Consider the following 22,267-nt stretch of genomic DNA (forward strand, 5'->3'; position numbering starts at 1 on the left):
AACCAGTGGAAAAGTTAGTCTGGAGCCCTGATTAATAATATATAATAGTAAATTAACACTGATGTGAGGGACATTCATATATTCATGCTATTACAAGATATTTACAGAATACAATTATTTACAATTTACAATGGTGATATGAAGATATCAACAGTACAGTACAATATTTCAAGTATGTTTAACTCAAGTGGCACAGAACTTAATCTCACAAGACTTGATTATGTAATTCAACTTTATTCACCTTCTGGTTTTCCATTTACCCTAAAAACCACTGCAGGCCAAAGGTAAAGAGGACAACAGCAGCTCACAAGTTTCATAAGCTATTCAAATATCTAATGGCATTCGAAAAACAACTTGTTGCTCTAAATTCAGTTCATAAATCTTGAAAAGTTTAAAAATAAGACTTACCTATGGGAAAAGAGAGACGGGGGAGGACATGAGAATGACAGCTGAGGACAGTCAGAAGAGACAGACAGGCACAAAGTGACGTTGAATGCACCATCCTGTTGGACAACCAAGAGGACACTGAGCACAACAGATGAGCTAAATCCAAAGACTGGTATATCTGTCGCTGTCAGGTTCTGTGTTTGTCCTTTCAGCACTGAGTAGCCCACAAGGACACCACTTCAAACAGCCAAAAGAGTCTGCCGTCATCTCATCTGTGCAGAAAAATCAAGAACGTGTTAGAAAACTGTAGGCAAGTTCTTAAGTCATCATCACTTCCTCTGAAGTCCCCTCTTCCTCTTTTACAGTTTTGTATAAGCTTAAGAAACAGTCAAGGGATGACATACATCAGCAGAACATGACATGTCTTCATCTGTGATTGGTGGAGGGGGATTTAAGTTACATTTTTACATTAGAAGACAAGAGACTGACCATCATCCAGAGAAACTCTGTGAGCAAAGACAATAAATCTGATAAAGACTATCAGCGGTGTAGAGTGGAAACAGAGCAATATGCTTTTCGCCAAGTACTGTTCATTTTTTTCATTTAAATGGCCTAATTATTCCAAATATTTTTTTTAAGATTACCGTGGTATAACTGGGTGCAAATTTAGCTTTGGATCAAACATGGAGTTGTGTTTCTCTCATCAGTGAGTGTGGAGCAGGAAATGGAAAACTCAATGAGATGGAGTGGATGAATATTTTTTTTTTTTTTTTTACAAATCACGTTGAATCATGTCTAATGAATATATGATGGAAATCCCCGTGATCCAAAAACAGAAACATGGTGACTAGTGTCTTGTGCTTGGGCTACCTTACTAAACACTTGTAAACATGTGGAGTGCTTTGTTGATCATCAGAAGAGAAAAAAAAGCAAGGTTGCCCCAATCAGAATTTTTGGGGCAGATCACAGCATCACCCGATGCTGACCATGGGGTCTATTTGAAGCCTTCTATTTATCATGTAGCATTATTTATAAGGACACCCTGATCAGGAATTTACAGACATTAATTAAGGGCCTGAATTTTGTTTTGGAAAATTCCACCCTTAAGTGCCTCTTTTGGATTTTTTTAGACATTTAGACGCAATGCATTTTTTGTTTTTACAATGGGGCAATTTTGTTGCACAATAGCTTACACATTGCACAAGCTTGATTTCAAGCTTTGAATTGCACTTACAAAAAAGACAAGTAAACAGTCAGTAATAAAATAAGAACAAATAAACAAATAACAAGTAGCAGCACAAATAAATGCAATAATAAAGGTACAAATGAAAAGCAGTTTTCAGTTTGATTTACGTAAAAGCAACGCCTCGCATTAATCTCACAGATAACAGTATTGTAAAAAAGAAACTTTATTTTTTTTATTTTACCCAAGCAAAACTCACCAAAATGATGCAAGGAAGTTTACCTTAATGTTGTTGTTTTTTTAGCATGTTATGTTATGTTGTTGTTGAGGTGTTATGGTCTCTATAATATTGAGTAATTGAATTTTTAGATAAAGCTTGTGTACATCCTATTTTTATCTCCCATTTTATCATCTGCCTGAAGAAAATTACAAGTCTGTACATGTGACACACAACGTCACTTACAAAAATTACAAACCTCTCCAAAACCAGCTGCACGAACTGAGGTATTATTCATGTACGCACTACCCATCACAAACGTTGAGTTACATGAAAACGTTTAACACAAGCAATATTAATAGAACATGATGCTTGACTTTGGGGGGGGAGACTAAACAGTAAATTGGTTTACAATATACACAGAACTAACCCTGCACAAGCAACAATACATTAGGGATGCTTGTTTCACCTGAACAACACAACACACAGGTCCTTATTTCCTACACACTACTCCGCAGGTCATCAATATACAAACCCAAATTACTCATTCATAATTTCACGAGTTCGCACTTTCATATATAACCAGATATGGGGCCTTTCCTCCGAGTAGGCAAGGGAGGCAGTGTCTCCTCCAGCGCAAATATTACAAAACGTGACACTAAAAAGTGTATGAATAACTCGCTGTCCGAGGGGAGGGCTCCTCCCGAACTTTGTTAAAGAATTATATACGTTGTTAATAATATAGGTAGTGTGATTAGAAGAGATTTGTATTTTCATCCTTTTATATCCGGTCAGTGGCATTACCCGGAACAACCATATAAGAATTACCCAAGCATTAGTTCCTTAAAAGATCAATGATGTAGTAAAAGCAGTTTCCATTAGTCACTTCCAGCATGAGTCATGTCACGGCACCGGATCATAAGAAAACAGTGACAGCCTTATAAGACAGGACTTTTAAAACATTTTGGTTGTAAAGGACACCCTAACATAAAGATAGCCTTACAGGAGACCCCCCTTCCTAAAAGGAAAAATGTAACATGTACATATTTTGATTTTGAATTTATACTCTATGAGAAAAATACTAAGCATAATATTATAAAAACATTGATTATTGTCACTGTATTGGAGCCAAAGCAAATTATTATTTTCTTCCCACTGTTAAGGGGACACTGGAATATAAACATTTTCAATGCAATTCAAATGTATTTTTTAGCACTGCGCTTGCTGCGATAGTCTGTGTTACCTGTGTTCAGACATCGATTTTGAACTTGCCCACCGCACCACCACCCCCAGAACAGACACTACAAAAAAAAAAAACACGTCTGTTCAATTCAGTGTGTGTCGAACGAGACTCGCAGCTCAGATCATCAGCAGGAAACATTAAATGAGGCAATCTGTAAACTTTGCCTGATTAAAGTGGCAGCATACAAAGGTAACACTTCTAATTTACACACATACACACACACACACACAAGAATGAGGCTGCCAAAATGGGACCCGCAGCAAAAAAATGTACCGCGGAAGCCAGACACACAGGTACAGCCATCAATAAATGGTGTGTTTGATCGATGCACTAAATGTAATACATTTTTCACCACATTCGCGGGGATCCTGTCATTCATTCAGTGCTGAACATGACGGATGCAGGTGTGGCTTTCAGCTTGAAAGACGTTTCGGACAGTTGTATGAACTGTCATGTCACTGTCCCGATCGGACTAGTGCTGCATGGTCACGCAACTTTATCATTTGCATGCGTTTTCAAGCCTTGCCAATTCAAGCATTGAAGCGAAATAGAACGCGCACGCTGTGTAAGAAGTTTTGTGCGCGCACACCCAGCCCTAGTCAGAGGTGAAACGCATGCACTGATGCAGTGACCAAACACAGTATATCTGCAAAGAAATGTTGTCTTTCAAAATGGTTGAAAGCAATCGTTCAGAGACCTCTTAACCACACTTGACAGCCAGTATGAATTGTCAGGGTGTGAATATCTCTTCAAAATAGCAGTCACACGCACCCATTCAAGCAATGGGCTATATGCACGCATAACTGCCGCGTATGACGCAAGGATGCTCGTGCGTTTCCGGTTGGGGAGATTTAAAGCGGAGGAAAACCGAGGAAAACGGGATTATGGCAGAGTCTTCAAAATGTACTGTCCTCTCGTCTTTGAAACGAAACTTTAATACGTTTAGATGTAATTTTATATATAGTTATGTTTATTTAATATAATAAACACAGAAGCATTAACAAAATGAGGAGTGTCTGTTTTTGTGACTAACGTTTCTTTAGTATAGCAATAGAGTATAAAAACCAATATAAATTCTCGGTATAGCATTGGACTCTACGATCGGCGGAAGTAATCCAGCATCCTTAGACCTTCACCGGAAATACCGCCGTGCATAGAGCCCATTGCCGCCAATTCGAAAAGCGGACGTAAAATGCACACGGGCATTCATAAGTGATTTAAAAGCTAGGTGAAAAAGAGGGGAAAACTCCAAAGCCCCCCCCACATGCATATTTAGCAACTTTCACAATAGATCATGCTTTAATAGAGAATCATGCTATTACATACATTTCAATAGTATTAATGATTACAAACATTATAATGTTTCTTCAGTTAACTTTGACAGCCCTAAAAATACATTTAGTAAAATCTGCTTCTATAAAACATACAATCCAAGCCAAAATCTATCCTCTTTAAGTTATAGTCAATTGAAACCCTGACGGTGTAAACCAGACTACATCGTCAATGCAATACTTTTCAACTTGGAAGGAATTTGACACTAAAAAGAAGTGTTGGATACTCCAGTGTTGATCCACCACATATGACACTCAGCTGTCTGACAAAGCAATGGAATTTCAACTGAGTCATATCTTGACTTCCATCATGTGACAGCAAATGCTACATATTACAACAGAGCCATTCACATCTGATTAAGCATAGTGGTAGATCAAAACAGATTGTATTTCGTGTGTGAACACAACAGTGTGAACACAACAGATGAGTGTTTCACAATCTACTGATGAGTGTGAAATTGTAGCAAGGGCTCTAGAAGTTTATAATAGCCGGAGAGTGCTATCTGCTAGCATTCTCATTCATCTCAAATGGCAAATGAGCAAATTCTACCATCTTTACTCATTGGTGCTTAATATTTGCCCAGGTTTTTGGGGTCAATCATCTGAGCCATTTAAAGCAACTACATCTGGCAACCGCAAGCACGAAAGCTCTTAGATGCTCGATCAAAACAGTCTGTAATATTGTGTCTCCTATGTTTATTCGACAAAAACAGAGAGATTTTGGTAAAGTTATTTATTAACTACATTTTGGTCTCATTATTTTAGTCAACAATATTGCATGTTGACAGTCACAGTTATTGTTAAATGGCGTTGGTGTCGTCTCGTTATTGTCTTAGTAATGGGAAAAAAGGTGGTCAACGAACATTGTTATTAAAGTGTAAATTGCAGGTTAAATTTTTCACGAAGATAATGCAATGTGCTTACTAAACAAAGATAAGAACCGCCCACAATTGTTTTTTATGTTTTTTTTTATACCAAAATGCTGCATATAATATGAGTAATATGAGTATAAGTTGGTACGTTTTACAGTGGTTTTAAGCACGCCCCCTCCCTTCCACTAGGCTGTGCGTGACGTCATAAAAGGGACTCCAAGCTTTTACTGTCTATGCCTGATCTTAGTCTAAACGGCAAGTAGGCAGTTATATTGGAGACCTAGCTAGCAAAAATGGTTAACTATTGTGTTTGTGCGGGATGTACGAATACATCAAAAACGGGGGAGAGGCTCCACAAGTTCCCCAAGGACAAACGACTGATTCGTGCCTGTAAGTGTTAGCATACCCGAGGTAGATCTCGGGTATGCTAACACTTACAGGCACGAATCAGTCGTTTGTCCTTGGGGAACTTGTTAGATAGATAGGTAGATCTCGGGTATGCAAGCCCGACCCTACCCGAGCACGTTGTGTCCGAGCCCAGCCCGGCCCGACACATTAACTGTAATTATGAGCCCGAGCCCGATTTAAACCCGACCATTTTTTAATACGTGGGTCATTGAATAACTGACGTTCTCAACTACTTTCCATGTTACTTTCTCCCGCCCGCAACATTTATGTTTTGTCCTGCTCCCGCCCGCAAAAAGACTTTTTCTCTGTACCTCCAAATACATTCAAGTTAGCCTAAGTGTCGCCACCATACACATCAGCATAAATGCTTCTGATAAATTATTTGTTATTAAAGCATTAACACACAAACCACACTGTTATAATAACATAAAAACAAGCAGGCTAACTTACAGTCATGCATGGTTTGGCATGACTGCCCGCAAAGTGCGCTCCCGTAATAATTCCTAAAAAGCTGACATCAGTTCATCGCGATCTCACACATTTGTTATTATCAATGAATCTTTCAATATCTACACTTTGTCTGTTATAATTCGAGGATTTGCCAGCATACAGAATTCATCACTGAACAAAAAGTCCGTTTTGAGCGGTGAGGGAAGTCTATCGTAAATGCTTCTGATTGGCCATTGCGTTCCTACTAGAAATCAACACATATGTCTGTGATTGGCTACATCGCTCAACACTGCAAACATGTTATAAATAGAAACTCTGGCCTGTAAAATGTTTCTATTTTGTTTTAGTTGTTCTTGTTGCTTTTCTGCAACAGATGAATAAAAATGTATTAGTTTTTATGTTTTATTAATAGATATTTCTAGTTTGCGGGAGTCCCGCGAATCGTTTTATTCTCCCTCAACCCGAACACACAGAGTGAGTGCATTACCGCCCGCGCTCCCTCTTATGACGTCATCACCCAGTTACTAGGGGTGTAACGGTACACAAAAATCACGGTTCGGTACGTACCTCGGTTTTAAAGTCATGGTTCGGTATGTTTTCGATACAGCAAAAAGTAAGAAATGCCAGAGAAATTTCCTATTTGTTAAAAGAAAAAATATGTGTGAGTTTTTCTACATCTTGAACCTTTTAAGGTTTATAAATGGGTGTCATCTTTGAAGGATGAACAAATAATGTTTTGGTCATCACATTAAAAATAACATTTAAATATATGAAGAGTTCAGATGCAAAAGCCATTTGAAATTTTCTTAGAATGATCATTTTTATCAAGCTTGTATATTTAAGTTCAGTAATTTCACTTAAATGGCGATGAAGATTGCCTATTAATTGTCATTTGAGTGAAATTACTGAACTTAAATATACAAGCTTCATAAAAATGATCATTCTAGAAGAAAATTTCAAATGGCACTTAGAGGCTTTTGCATCTGAACTCTTAATATATTTATTTATATAATATTTGAGTTTTGAAGTGCTGGAAAAAGATGTGTGAAGTACTTGAAAGCATTTCACTATTCCAGCCAAACTGGTTACAGTTATGGTGAATGTTGCTGGTCTGTGGACGTAAAGTATTACTAACTTAGTTCATTCACGACAAAATATTTCTCCTGGTGTCCACGTCAGCGCTGTTTGATCTAATAGAGATCTACGGTTAATAACGGAGAAATGTGAATGCTTCTCACTAGATCTCGCAGCGATGTTATTACTTCAGTGGCGAATTCAAATGTTTTCTTTACTGGATCTCTTATTAGCGCTGTGTAGTAAGTGTTGCTTGATCGAGATCGGCTCGCGCTGCACAGATGTTGCTGGTCCGAACTGATAAACGATCCGTGAAGCACATGAGTAGCGCAGTTTCGTTCCGCTTTCTTTATGCTTGCCATTTGATGTTGCGCAACGTTGTGGTGATCGCGCCAGCGCGAATTCTGTCGGTAGGAAAAATGGTCCAAGGAATCGTTCGGTTTGTATGCGTACCGAACCGGAAGCCTCGAACCGAAACGGTTCAATACGAATACATGTACTGTTACACCCCTACCAGTTACTGTAAAAAACGTGCTACCTTTGAAGAAACCCCAATAAATGTTATTTTAACGAATTTTAAGACAGAAATTTTTAAATATATACATATTGAGCACTTTAATTTACACATTAATTGGTTGTGGTGGTTAACCTGCAATTTACACTTTAAAGGACCCCATTGACTTCCATAGTATGAAAAAAAAAATGCTATGGAAGTCAATGGGACCCATCAACTGTTTAGTTTCTGACATTCTTCAAAATATATTTTGTGTTCAGCAGAAAAAAGAAACTCAGGTTTGGAACAACGTGAGGGTGAGTAAATGAGGACAGAATTTTAATTTTTTGGTGAACTATCCCTTTAAGTATTGCTTTCTCAATAGGGTTGTGCCGATAGACGATATCATCGTCCATCGTGATGGCTGACAGACATCACGATGTTAAGCCAGCATCGCGCATTCGCTCCTTAGTGCTCAGCTGCTGCAGAGCGTGCCGACATCAAAATTGCTGATGAGATGTAGAGGAAAATATCTCCGCGTTGTGCCTACGCCCCTTAGCTGTTCTAAATCCACTGTAAAACACGGCTTTGCGGGGCTTATTGCTTAAGTGAAAAATTAGAATGTTAGCCCCGCCCTTCCTCCCGATATCATCGTCCATCGCGGAAATAATAAGTTGAAGGTAAAGCAAGACAGAGTGCGCCTTAGGATGGGAAATATATGCAGAAATGGGACACTTTGTAGGCTAGATTGCATGACAAGCAATAACCTGCTGAAAAGTATAATTTATTTGAATTATACCGACCGCCAAAAAAAAACTGCCGGGGACAGTACCTTTGGGCTGGCAGACCGGGGTGGTGGTCGCTCTTTTCAAGAAGAGGGACCGGAGGGTGTGTTCCAACTACAGGGGACAACTATCAATGCCTTAAGCATCTGTACATTAATTCCTCTTAGCAGAAATATAACAGCAAAACACAGAAAGATGGAACCTGATGTATAAGTCACAGTCACATTTACACCGGAACCGGGCAATAAGGTTAAATATGGAATAAGCGTGCAAAAAAACTCAAGAATACAAATACATGTTGAATAAAACAAATAAGATAAATTATTTTAAAATAAATTATTAACTGATACTTAAGATATAAATAAATATGAATATTAATGTATAATGGATATATTTGTAATATAGTGAAAAAGAAGAAATAAAATAAATCAGAAAAGATTTGGTGTACATTTAATGGTAAGTACGACCTGGTGAATGGGGAGATATTTTGTTAAATAAAATTGAGTGCATTTGTATTTTACTAAATGTCTTTAGGCCTATTTTTTCATAACAAATAGGCCTACCATATAAACAGTACTTTATGTTGTGGTTAACATAATTCAAATAGGCCTACTATGGAAGACAATTTTACCCTGTAAAATTTTACCTCATAATGAGGTTGTTCATTTTTTGGAATCAAATTAACTTTGGAACAAAAATCTGCCTTTAAACTTGAAACAAATGCAGATTTGCTAATACTCAGTTAATATCTAATTAACTGACCTAATATCAGTTAATATCATGATAATCGACTGATATGAAAAACCATATCGCCCATACTCACACTTTTTCACAGCTTTACATACCTATTTCTTTTTTATTTCTTTTTTATGACCAGCACTAAAACAGGGAGTTTCATGACAGTTTAAGACAGATTGTTTGTTGAGCCAAAGGCAGGATCAAACTGGTACAAAAATATAAACCTGATATAAACACAACAAACATTACAAACCTGTCAGCTCTTTCCATACTTACCTACCTATACATAAACATTCAGAGACATGTCTGTCATACTATACAGATTCTAAATTACAAGCTTCAGGTGCAGAAACGCACACATGTGCACCAGTGAAACTGCAGTGGCCCTGTGCACAACTCGAGTCAGACTGAAAACTACTGAGACAAAGACTCACAAGATAACAGTTCATTTAACTGAGAGAGTTCCTCCTATTGTTTACCGTAAGATCATTTGCCTCTTTTCATATCCGTATCTGTTATTTAAAAAAAAGGAGATGTAGACTGTACCGCCTCTCACCCATCACTTGAAGATTTTGTTTCACATTTTGTAAACTTATTTCCCCATTTAGGTCCCTTTAAGACACAGTTTTGTTTTGATATTTTTCTGTAATTAAATTGAATTCTGCCGCAAGAAACAAACAGCCTTTTTCATATAAGAAAATTGTGAATGGACTAATTATGTGCATTCTTTGACATCAAATACAAAAAAGTGGTAGGCTAACACTTTACAATAATGTCTCAATTGTTAACATTAGTTAATTAGTTAGACTTATTGAATTAGGAAACCTTGCAATATTTCAAATGGAGAATTGACATGTCCCTGAGGTAATTTTTCATTGGAAATTTAAGGGTAAAAAACCTTTTTAAAAAACGTGATGATCAAAGCAGGTCTGACTGTTTAGGGAGAATCGGACCTTTTGAAGATGAGCAAAGACTGTGGAGACTAAAGTCTAGTGTCAAAAACACGAGGAAGCAGTCTTCTGAAGCTGCCCATGCATGGAGCAAAAAAGGTTCCCTTTTCCCCTAAATCTCAGTCGCACGTATGCATGAAGCTTAAAGGGGTAAAAGTTGCCGTAATTATCCCCGTTCACACAGATCTGCGGAAAATTAAAAACGCTGTATGCTTGGGTTGGGTATCGTTTGGCGTTTTTACGATACCGGTGCCAAATCTATACTTTTAAAACTGTACCTTGTTCCTGTTTTACACTTCGTGCATGTGTATTGAATGTTAAATAAGTTAATAATGATAACAAGATTGTGTTTATCATGACTCCGTGGATTTGCACTTAACAAGCCTAGGCAGTGAATGAGAGAGAGATCGACTTAGCGTGTGCGATTACATGCGTCTGTCCTTCAGGTCAAGTCCTGTTGACAAACAGGTCAACTGTTTGTTAAGGCCTACATTCATAAAAAAAAAAAAGTTTGCCACGTCCAAGGATTATGAAATCTTTGTCATATCATCCTTTTAACGTTTAAGGGTATTTCCTGGTGTCAGTGCTGGTCAATGCATTAAATCAATGCCATTGGTCTCTATGAAGTGAAGCATCGGTTTCAGCGTTGCCCATGCGGCGCATTGCTGCTCAGCCGAGCCTTGTAAAGTGGCGCTCAAAGTTAAAATAATTTCAACGCCTTGTTTCATTATATCTAGCGTTGAATAAATCTACGTTTTTGAACATGTTCGTTGAATGAACGGTTGAATGACTGACAAGTCAGTCCCTTGCCGCCACCTCGACAGCTCAGGCACTTAAGTGGTTTGAAATCTGTGTTCTGATTCGGTCCGGTATACCGGTCATATAGGCCTCGTTTACACTGTCAGTGAAATGTGACCCAATTCCGATTTTTTACTCGTATGCGACACAGATCGGATGTGTTCTATGACAGTGTAAACAGGAAAAAAACGCATGGATTCGGATATTTCGAGATCGGTTTCAGGCCTCGTTCATATGTGGAAATAAATCAGATGTAAATCGGATATGTGCCAATGCGACTGTCATGTAAACAGGCAGATCGGATTTTCCGAGGCATTAGGCTGCGTCTCCGCGGTTTAATGACGAGAGAAACCCAGACGCGCATCTGCGGATGGACGAATGGCCCGATGAAACATTGTGTCGTCGTAGGAGAGGAATGTGGACACACGTTGACACAACATATCAAAGGTTGGCTTGCTCATCCTAAAATTTCGGAACCACTGCTCCTCGTTAAAGCCCGCCACGATCTCATGAAAGTGCGTTTATTGCACGATTTTTTTTTCACGTGGCATTTACACCAAAAATAGTTTTTGCGTGCATGATACGCACTTTATGGCGTTTAATACGCACGTTTACAGTGCGTATCATATGCAAGCAAAACTATTTTTGGCGTATAAATGGCATGAGAAATAAAATTTGTGCTATAGATACTCACTTTCATGAGATCGTGTTATATGTTCCCACCTGTCCTGAGATCTCGCTGCGCGTTCGTCCATCTGAGCAAGAAGACCCCTTTAAACATGCGCGATGTTTCAGTCAAGTGTAAACACATGACTCGGATATGGGTCACAATTTAAAGAAAGTGTAAACGGACGGTAAAAAAAATCGGATATAGGCAACAAATCAGAATTGGGCATCAAGACCTGCAAACGAGGCCATAGATGGCACCAGGTTTCGGTACCCAACCCTAATTATGCTACCCTGCCAGTAGTTGGCCATGTCACTTTGTAAAGAAACACTACGCACCTATAGACTGAACAAGTAATACGCATGACGTCAACTTTTTCACAAATTTGCGTTTTTGTTGTTTACATGTTGATGATAACGGTATTGTTTTCAAAAACTTGCACTTTGAAACCTGATTTCAAAAGCTTGCATTTTTAGGCCGCTAAAACGCTGTTATCGTACATGAACGGCCAAAACGCATAAAAAGTTTTCAGTTTTTTGTTGAAAACCATGTCATGTAAACAGCCCCTCAAGAAGCCCCTGAGATTTGAAGCTAATATTTCAATAATTTGACCATGTATTCACATTTTCATGGTTCTCTGGTGTTGTTTAATGGGCACACTTGGTGTGTGCACACGCATTTATTTTATGCAGGTAAAAATAAAAAGTAAATAAAATAAAATGAATATAATTTCTTTTTTAATAATGAATTTATTATTAGCTTTTAATCAACTCTCAAACCCCAATTTGGGAAAACCTGATCTACCCAATGTCTAGGAGGGATCTCATGAAATCAAAAAGAAAATACATTTTACATAAAGAAAGTGAAACCTATTTTTCTAGATTATTGTTTGCACTCACATTTTTAGGACAATTTATTCCCAATTATTATCATTATTACCATAACACATTTACTTTTATTATTCCCATTATTATCACTGATTATTCATTACTCTAATACAGTAGTTTTTCTGTATTAGAGTAAAAAAGATAATGTTATAATATAGTATTTCTATTATATATAATGTTAAAATAGTATAGCATAAATTAAAGCATGACAAATAATACCATGATGTATTATATATTTATATATTAAAATACTACATAATATTTTGAATTTGAAAAATAAACAAAGATAATATGAAAATTAGAATTGTTTTTCATTACAATGAGAATTTAAGGTTAAATGTGCTTAACTAATAAATTGCAAAAACTATTAATCACAAACACACACACAAAAACAAAAAAAAGTTATGAAGGGGAAAACAACTGGCACAGCATAAGCCTTGCGTGAAGGGGAAGCATAAAAAAAAAAAATCTCCCTCCGGAAGAACATTAAGTATTAAGGAAAACCGGTGGTGGCATTTGCGTGCAAGCAGGTAGGCCTAACATCTCGGTCCATGGAGGAAAAGCAATGAGTCAGTGAAGGAGAAGAAAATTGCTCTCCCAGTGAAAGCTTTAATTCCCATGTGCAGTTGCCATGACTACAGATGATGTGATTACAGTGGAGTTATGAGGTTTGTGTCAGCCAGTGTGCTGATGCACTATAGTATAACGCTATCTGTCATGTGAAGGAACAGTGTGAGAATGCCACATAGCCTATTATTTTAAGTGTGTTAGTTGAATCCAGCAAATTAAAAGGAAACAGCCGCGCCATGCAGGCTGTGATGTAAGGTTTGTTTTGAGAGTGGAATGAAAGCTCATGAAAAAAAAAAGACAAATCCCATCACAATCTGCACAGTACAGGTGATTTGAGTCTCTGGATAATGTTTTGAGGACAGACAGATCTGGCAACACTCAGATTAATTTCATTGCACTACAGCAAAATACACAGCTGCGCTTCCTCAGACACAACAACACTTTTCTGAATCATTTTTGCAAAGACTTTTAACCAACTGATCCCAAGGTAGTGGATGCATGAAGTCAGTTCTCCTCAGGTTCTGGATAGTTCACCCAAAAATAAAAGTTTTAATGGGAAAAACACACACAATGGAAGTCAATGTCATTAACTGTTTGTTAACGATATTCTTCAAAATATCTTCTTTTGTGTTCAGCAGAAGAATGAAATTCACAGGTTTGGAACAATGCGAGGGTGAGTAAATGAAGAAGAGTATCAAAAATGGGTGAACTATCCCTTTAACATCACCACACAGTGTAGTTAATCACATAATTACAACAACAACAATAAAAATACTAATAACAATAATTATAGAATAATATAATATGTATTTTAATGTTTTTATATTTTGTAAACGTATTCTGTATTAAAATGATCAGAACTGTCTTTCAATGACTGGTAATTCAACACTGAAGGGTTAGATACTGTACCAGTATAAACTGCATATTGAACTGAATTTCTATACAAGTGTGCATTACTGCACTTCACTGCAGTCCAGACTCCAGATAACAAATGTGCACGAAAACACCGGCTTGATATTCAGAAGTAGATTAGATCACAAGCAGCTTGATACAGGGTTCTAAAATAGAAACGTAAATTTAGAAGTGATGCCTTTTAAAAACAAACATGATGTGCTGTTGATGTGTTATTTGATGCATCTATTTAAGACCTGAACAACTGTTAAGTTTAAGAAAGCACAAAAACTTGAAACTAGACTTTGCAATCAGAAATGTTCAACGTTACAACAGATCAACCAAATTACACAGGCAAGACTAAAAAACACGTCCTGCTTAACACATACATACACAGGGTGAAAGCACGTGTTTCTCTCTCTCTCTCTTTTGTTGCAAAGTTTCTACACTGTAAACATAGCCTACCTCATTCAACCCATCGCAACATAATAACGTTAGTCAATGTTTCACGCAAAGGTTTTCACTGTAGCCTACAACTCAAATCTGCATTTGCATTGATTTGGATGCATGCTCAGCACAAACATACTATCAGTTATCGTCCATAGTTTAGGGGTTTGCCCATGTCCTATCCAGTCTATCGTCAAACACACTGAACGACGCATTTACTTCACTTCATAAGGCTCTGCAACGATTCAACGGTTGTACTCACATCAAAATGTGCTTCTCCGTGATCTGTTATGCTGCGCTCCGGTGTTGATATGATAGTCCTCAGTCCGTGTATTACCGTTTCTGAATTAAGAACAACCCCCAAACTGACGTTACAACTCGAAGTAATCGAAAATCTAAAGCACAGTCTGTCTTTACTGGCAGAATTCTCCCGCTTTTTTTTGAATAAAGTAGCTCGTTCTCATGTAAACGCTCGTCTCTCCCTATCTATTGTGTCCACGCTGTGCTGTTGATAAGTATAAACGCCGTTTAGGGGAAGATACAGGTCAACGACATTACACCGCTACACAACAGCGCCATCTGGCCGTAAGACACGGAACAATATAAAACATAAAACAATCAAGCTTACAAAAGGGGGTTTGCGCATGAAAGTCATAGAAGAACCATTTTGAGGTTTTCTTATTGTGAGCAACGTTTTAAAAATGAAATAAACCTTTTTACATCCACTCTTAAAAATAAAGATTGGAGAGAAAATGGAACCATCGCAAATTAGTTTTTGTTATAATTCCAAAGAAGAACCATTTGGGGTTCCCCAAAGAACCTTTCAGCGAACTGTTCTTCAAATAACCTTTTTTTTCTCTTAGTGTTTTTATTCTGCACTTTATGTTACTTTACTATACATTTTAATAATCTAAATAACCCTTTTAAAGAACTATCTGTGCAATGGAAAGTTTTCAAAGATGTATCAGAGATGCCAATAAAGAACTTTATTTTTAAGAGTGAAGGCCTAAACTGAAGAAGTGTCCGTCCGTCCGTCCATTCATTCATTCATTCATTAATTCATTCATTCATTCATTCAAGAAAAAGGAAAGACCATCTTATAAGACAGTTTACTGGATCCTTCATAGAATTTAAACTGCATATTTCAATGGCAGATTATTCACTTTAAAGAATTATATAAAGCTTTGTGGAAAAGTACACTTTACAAAGCCTTTAGTTATTTTAAATTGTTAATTTTATCAAAGGCAATGATTTTTAAGGGGTTTTCAGTCAGTTGTGGGGGTCGAGTCACCTGTTCTTCTTTTTCAATGTAGACTCAAACATGGCATACTGTCACAGTTTCACCATTTCGGAACATTCTGAACAGGAATATGTCACGTATTAGCCAAAAACAGTAAGGTCTACGTGACAAGCTACAAAGGCTTTGTTATTAATGATGTGGATAGTTGCCTAGCCGGGCATTGTGCAATGAGCTATGTCGACCTACTGAGGAAATGAGTGAAAAGTCCAATTAAGAATTTCCCCGTCTCAAAAACGCACTCAAACCAATCAATTAATCTTAACTAGGGTTTTCTGCGAAAACAAAGCATATGTGAATAGTACAGATTACTATTTACAATTAAGTTAAGACATTAAGTAAAGTGAACTAAAAAGTTTTAGAATCACTGTTGGATTTTACAGTGTACAGTATACTGTCCTTGTCCAGAAAGAAAATAAAGACTTCATCCATGTGACATCAGTGGGTTAGTTAGAATGTTTTGAAGCATCGAAAATACATTTTGGTCCAAAAATAACAAAAACAACGACTTTATTCAGCATTGTATTGTCTTCCGGTTCTGTTGTTCTGTTGTGGGCCGTGAGATTTCACGTAGTGAAACTACGCAAAGCTTCTGTGTTGCACGTCATACGTATAGGCTCACTATTGGCCGACGCTGATCATGTGTGTGATGCGTGTGAAGTACAAACTAGAAGCTTTGCGTATAGTTTCACTACGTGAAATCTCGAGGCCCACAGAGAAGGAAATGAATAGTTGAATAAAGTCGTTATTTTTGTTTGTTTTTTACGCACAAAAAGTATTCTCATCACTTGATAAACTTAAGATTGAGCCACTGTAGTCACTCGGACTATTTTAACGATGTCTTTCATAACTTTTGGCCCGGCCAGTTTCAATCCCTTAAGAGGCCTATGGAGGAGTGATCCAGCTCTCAGATTTAATCAAAAATATCTTAATTTCTGCTACGAAGATGAACGAAAGTCTTACGGGGTTGGAACAACATGAGGGTGAGTAATTACTGACAGAATTTTCATTTTTGGGTGAACTAACCCTTTAAGAAAGAATATGTTGAAATTAAGTGATATTTTATGTGTTTTTGAGAAAATTAGGAAAGGGGAAGACTTTATAGTGTGTAATTGTGTTTAATGTTCAATTACATTGCAATTATTAGAACCATTTAAAGTGGGTTACCGGAGAAGAGTGGAGCATTTGGTTAGATTGTGGACTGATTCAGATAAAGTCTTAGTCATCTTGCTGAAAATGCATATAAATCTTAGCATTTAAATGTTAATAAGTGCTATTATTAGCTAATAGCTATAGTCTAGAAATCCTACATACTTTTCTTTATCAGTGCAGTTTAAAAAAAAAACTAAAGCATGTTCACTAAACTTAACCGATTTAAGTTACAGGGAAGCAATTGATTTGTTTGGACATTACTATTTCACTTAGATTCCGCCGGCGGGCCCATTTGCCATTGCATGTTTAAAACAATAATATCTTAATAAAAACCTAAAGTAATATTGCCAAACTATATATCATTTGAAAGCTTAAAATCTCTAGTTTTCATATTTGGTGCCTGTTATCTAAAATAAATTACAGAGGAGCAGTAATTTATCAATTTGCAACAAGAATATTTCATATTCATTAGGAGTATTTAGGCCTTTATTTTGAAATAACAATAAACACGAAAAATCATGAAAGATTGGTAGAAACCTCAGTTTGTTTTCATGCCATGAGTTCAAAAGATAACACCAATTCCATTTTATGAGAAAAAAAAAGGTCTGAAAATGTTTTAAATATAAAGAAAAATGTATGGATTCTCGATTTCTGATTGGCTGCGAGCTATAACGCTATAACATAGTCTTTTTATGCATTTATTAGAGGTTGAATTCAAATCAAATACTGCCAAACCACCCACACTACTTCTGAATAGGATGTCTACTTCATAAATTGTATGAAAATTATGGAAATACATGGTTCAGATCACTCAAAACATATATGAAAATGGAGGCGCCCTTATATGGGCAGTAATGGAGTCTAGTGAAAAAGTTGGGTACTGCGCCCAAATAAAATCTTACTGAAAGCTCATTTTTTTCGATATCAACCTAAAATTTGGAATACAACTTGTTCAGATTTTTGTCTTTAATTTTCTTGCAGTTTTAGAGTAAAATATATTTTGTAATATATATATTTTATATAAAATATTAATAATTATATTTTTACATTACACAATTTCATAAACTCAAACTTATATAACTTTTTTTCTGTTTCATTTTTTATCATTTCTAGATAACTACAATATTCCAGATTTCTACAATAATCTGGAAAATGCCTTCTTTAAAACAAGACCAGCCATAGGTCTATATTCCAAAGCATTCCTGAATTACAACCATTTAAGTTTGGATAGTGATTTTTTTGTTTTTTTTTTCTAAAAAAAGGGGGTGACAGTTAACAGGTTAAGTTAGTTTAAAGAGTAATTTTTTGAGTGACTTACTTTTCTCTGTTTGCATTCACTCATTTCCCAAAGTCATCTTGAATGTGGAATTGTCAATACAACTGAAAAATTTGAGAGAACATCACATAAGTTGACTTCATAAATTGATGTTGATTTTCCTCAAATATTTTTAGTCGGCGATTAGTGATCCCTTTGGCTGGGCACTTGGAACTTAATTTACTGTATTGTAATTATCTTCCTATTGACAAGAAATTAGTTATTTGGTGTCAAAGGATAAGAAGGTGTGTGTGTGTGTGTGTGTGTGTGTGTGTGTGTGTGTGTGTGTGTGTGTGTGTGTTTGTGCGTGCGTGCGTGCGTGCGTGCGTGCGTGTGTGTGTGTGTGTGTGTGTGTGTGTGTGTGTGTGTGTGTGTGTGTGTGTGTGTGTGTGTGTGTGTGTGTGTGTGTGTGTGTGAGAGAGAAAGAGAGAGATGTATAACATAACTATATTTCATGTCAATTAATGATCTTTTATCATTTTGTTGCTAACACTTATGTCCTAAACACCATGTGAAACTTTTAATTGGGTTTATATAATCCCTCTATATTTGTGACAATCTTGTAATTGATCATGCTTGAGTCACTCAACATTCAGCATGCACAACACAACAATGGTAACAATTACATTTTATTTAAAGTAAATGATCAAATATTCTCTACAGTTATTTTTTTTAGTTACTAGAACTCTTGTGTAAGTGAACCGGTATACTAACTAAGCATTTGTCAGTACCACATACTATTCCTATTTCACTTTACTTGCTTTTTTTTTAAGGCAATGATTTTCTTGATATTTTCCTAGTAATGTGAACTCTAATGAGAAGTTAATACAACTAATGATTTTGATTCAACAGTACTTGAGTATACTTGATTAACAAGTTTTCTTGTTAATACAAGTATAAAATGAATACACTACTTTACTTGGAAATTTTAAGGCAATCTGTTTCCTCACTTTTTCTAAGTAAAGTCAACTTATTACATTTTACAGAGTAACAACAACATGCATTATGAACTACCTCAGAAATGAGAATTGTTGGCTGTAAAAAAAAGGCAATTGATGTAAAATCTGACTCAACATGTAGGCCTAGCCTATAAATAGAATTGAAATCTTACTTGGCCTATAGCCTACACAAACAAAGTATGACTAAGTTGTGACAACATGTTTTACATTTTGATTTAACTTAAAAAATATGTTAAGCAATTTTCAACTTTTTTTGTTATACACGATTCAACTCATTTTTTAAAGTCAGTTTAATGTAGCCCTAATTTAAGTTGAAATTACATCCAAGTTTTTTTTACAGTGCATAGCAAAAGGTATATTTAGCCAATAAATAAAATAAAAAAATCATGCACTTACTTGACTTTTTCAAGACAGCAAGTTCGCTGTCAAAGGGACATCCAAGGGGTTGGAAACCTCAGTTAAGCGTTCGCAGTCATCTAAACTAAAACAGGCTTATAAAGGCACATGTGTTATCTCGGAGCATCACCAAAACTCACCAAATCCGTGATAGCAAATCTGCCCACTACAACGCAGCAACATTCGTCCCTAATGGGAACGGAACGGTGAGAGTTGTCCTGTCATCGCACCTGTCCCGTCTGTGCATTCAGTGTGGATTTAAGCAGCCTAAATGTAGATCTCATTATTCACATGAGAACCAAGTGATTACTTTTACAGCTCTCTGAAATTATGTCCCGACTGGCTATCCTATTCAAACAACATTTGCAAAGCAATGTATTCAAGCAATATGTTCAATAATCACCAAGACTCGTCTCAGGATTTCATTGATATAGGCTAATAGGTAGGTCAGGATCGAGCACGACAGGGGAGCGGGTAGTAGCCTAAGATTAGTAATATGAGCAAAGAAGATTTGTGGCTTAGCGCCGACCTCAAAACTGCATGGCTTTTGCGCGCAAATGGTTCCTTGCGCTTTTCAACGCGAACGTGTTTTGCTGTGTAGTTTATTAATGGCTGTAATAAATGTGCTCGAATAAAACCTGTTTATTTAGGCTACATTATTTCAGTGTCTGGTGATGTTCACTCAGAAGTTCTGGATAATCGAACAGAGCGCGGTTGGCAAGTGTGATAAAAGACATTCTTCCAAAATTCGTTGGAGTTGTAGGCTAATAGTGACATCCATCATCAGAGGTATGACTAGTGATAACGTCTTTTTATTCGTGTCTTTAGCCTAAACACTTTATAGGCTCAAATTCATTGTGCGCATCGTGCCCGGGAGTGCCATGCCTTTATTGTGGACGCGATCGCTTATTACGATGAGATCATTTTCCCCCCACAATAATGAGGATTGAATCCGTCTTCTTTTTTCTTTCGTAGAAAATGTTCACATTACACCTGTCATGTTTAGGAATGTTGTGCTTGGACACCATACTATTCCAGAATTGATCAGAAATGCCATGAGGTCGAAAGTAGACTAGGTCTGGTGGTGAGTGAACATAAAATTTAGTTTGGAAAAGGTAGGCCTACCTGTGTCATTCTTCAATTTCTCCATTATTTATTTAATACATTTAAATACAATTTCATTTCTTAATGGAATTGTTAGTGAATTTATTGATAAAAAGCTTTTATCTATCATAAAGATAGCGAATTAGGCCTACTTGTTTGTAGTAGTTTTGTTAAATTACATTTCACTTTTTAAATTTTTAAACACCATTTTGGCGTTAAAAGAACGGCATGGCAACCAGAATTAGATGAAAGACTACATTTAAGACTACAACTTAAACAAAGTTTAAATGTAGTCTTTCATCTAATTCTGGTTGCCATGCCGTTCTTTTAACGCCAAAATGGTGTTTAAAATTAAAAAAGTGAAATGTAATTTAACAAAACTACTACAAGTAGGCCTAATTCGCTATCTTTATGATAGATAAAAGCTTGTAGCATGCGTTTTGCACTCTTAAAGAGAGAGTAAAACAAATTATATAAACTATTTTGACCTGAATCAAAATAATGCCTTACACTATCCGATGTGTGTGAAGCTGTGTCAACGAGTAGGCCTACTATATGAACAACAAGAAACAGGCTGTAACAAAATCAACAATAATCCCTAAACCTATTTCACTTTTTCTTTATTTCTTAGCAAACAAATCAAAATCAAGTTGTTAAAACAAGCTGCATGTTTAAGATATTTGAGATTTTATATTTGAGATTTTGTGAATACATGCTTTTGTGAGGGGTTGAAAAACCACACTGCAACAAGACAATGCGTGGGCCTTCTGCTACCTTTCTGCTGTCATCTGAACACGTGTGGTTACACCAAAGTAAAGAGGTGCAATACACAGCAGGATGTTAGACATGAGGGTCTCATGAAACAGATTGAACTGAACCTGCTTACTTTCACATACAGATGTCCATTCACAATGACCCAATGGCTTTACAACAACATTGATAAAACATTTTACTGAAACAAAATATTCACTTTAATAGGCTACATGTACTCCCATAAATCCTAATAACCAAATTGGTGTTATGATTTGAAAATGCATTTTTGACCATAAATTTAGACACAGAATTACTTATATACTGTATAGCCTAGTGTGATGTATGGATACATTATAGACTTAAATTACTTTACAAGCTGGTTTGTAAAAATCAGTAGCCTATATTTTGGTGATTCGCTTATCGTTAAGAAAATCAACATTCAGAAAGTTTCTCCGTGACAAAGGTTTTTTTTTTTTTTTTTTTTTTTTCATATCACAAAACTCTTAATACTCAAGACAGGCATAATAAAATGATTTGTTTTAGTATAATTTAATGATTTTTTTTTCTATGTATATAAATATATTTGATATTTATAGAATGGAATTTTAACATGACGTTGCACATATGACATAGGTATTTGAAGTGCTGGGTGGGGAAATGTTTTAGACTCAGTTTGCGAGCGAAGGTGTGGGCGTTCAGCATTGGTCGTTGTTCTCTCACCATACTGCTCTTTTCATCTCAAACCCGTGAGGTTAGATCAAAACAAGTAACAGCATCCAGAATAACAGCAGACTGTAGAGTCAACCGACAAAAAGAACACCTGCTCATTCTGTTGACCTTTCAGGATAAAAATCTGTAGATTTGAGCAATACAGACTAAGCCACACCAATATGCAATAGT

The 22,267-nt window shown here is 36.4% G+C and overlaps 2 protein-coding genes across 2 annotated transcripts in view; one reads left to right on the top strand and one right to left on the bottom strand.

Annotated features, from left to right (window-relative positions):
- The window catches only part of sema4ab (sema domain, immunoglobulin domain (Ig), transmembrane domain (TM) and short cytoplasmic domain, (semaphorin) 4Ab), a 38,405-nt gene extending 23,590 nt beyond the window's left edge, over positions 1-14,815 (bottom strand). The window contains exons 1-2 of the mRNA XM_056254529.1: positions 14,654-14,815; positions 409-659 (exon numbers count right to left, since the gene is read on the bottom strand). Of these exons, the coding sequence (XP_056110504.1) occupies positions 409-502 (94 nt within the window). The 5' untranslated portion in view covers positions 503-659; positions 14,654-14,815. The remainder of the gene's footprint in view (positions 1-408; positions 660-14,653) is intronic.
- The window catches only part of s100v2 (S100 calcium binding protein V2), a 240,591-nt gene that overhangs the window by 148,661 nt on the left and 69,663 nt on the right, over positions 1-22,267 (top strand). The gene's annotated exons all lie outside the window — the stretch shown is intronic.

This window comes from Rhinichthys klamathensis, unplaced genomic scaffold, assembly GCF_029890125.1.
Source record: "Rhinichthys klamathensis goyatoka isolate OS25496 unplaced genomic scaffold, OSU_Roscu_1.1 h1tg000111l_1, whole genome shotgun sequence".
Lineage (NCBI taxonomy): Eukaryota > Metazoa > Chordata > Actinopteri > Cypriniformes > Leuciscidae > Rhinichthys > Rhinichthys klamathensis.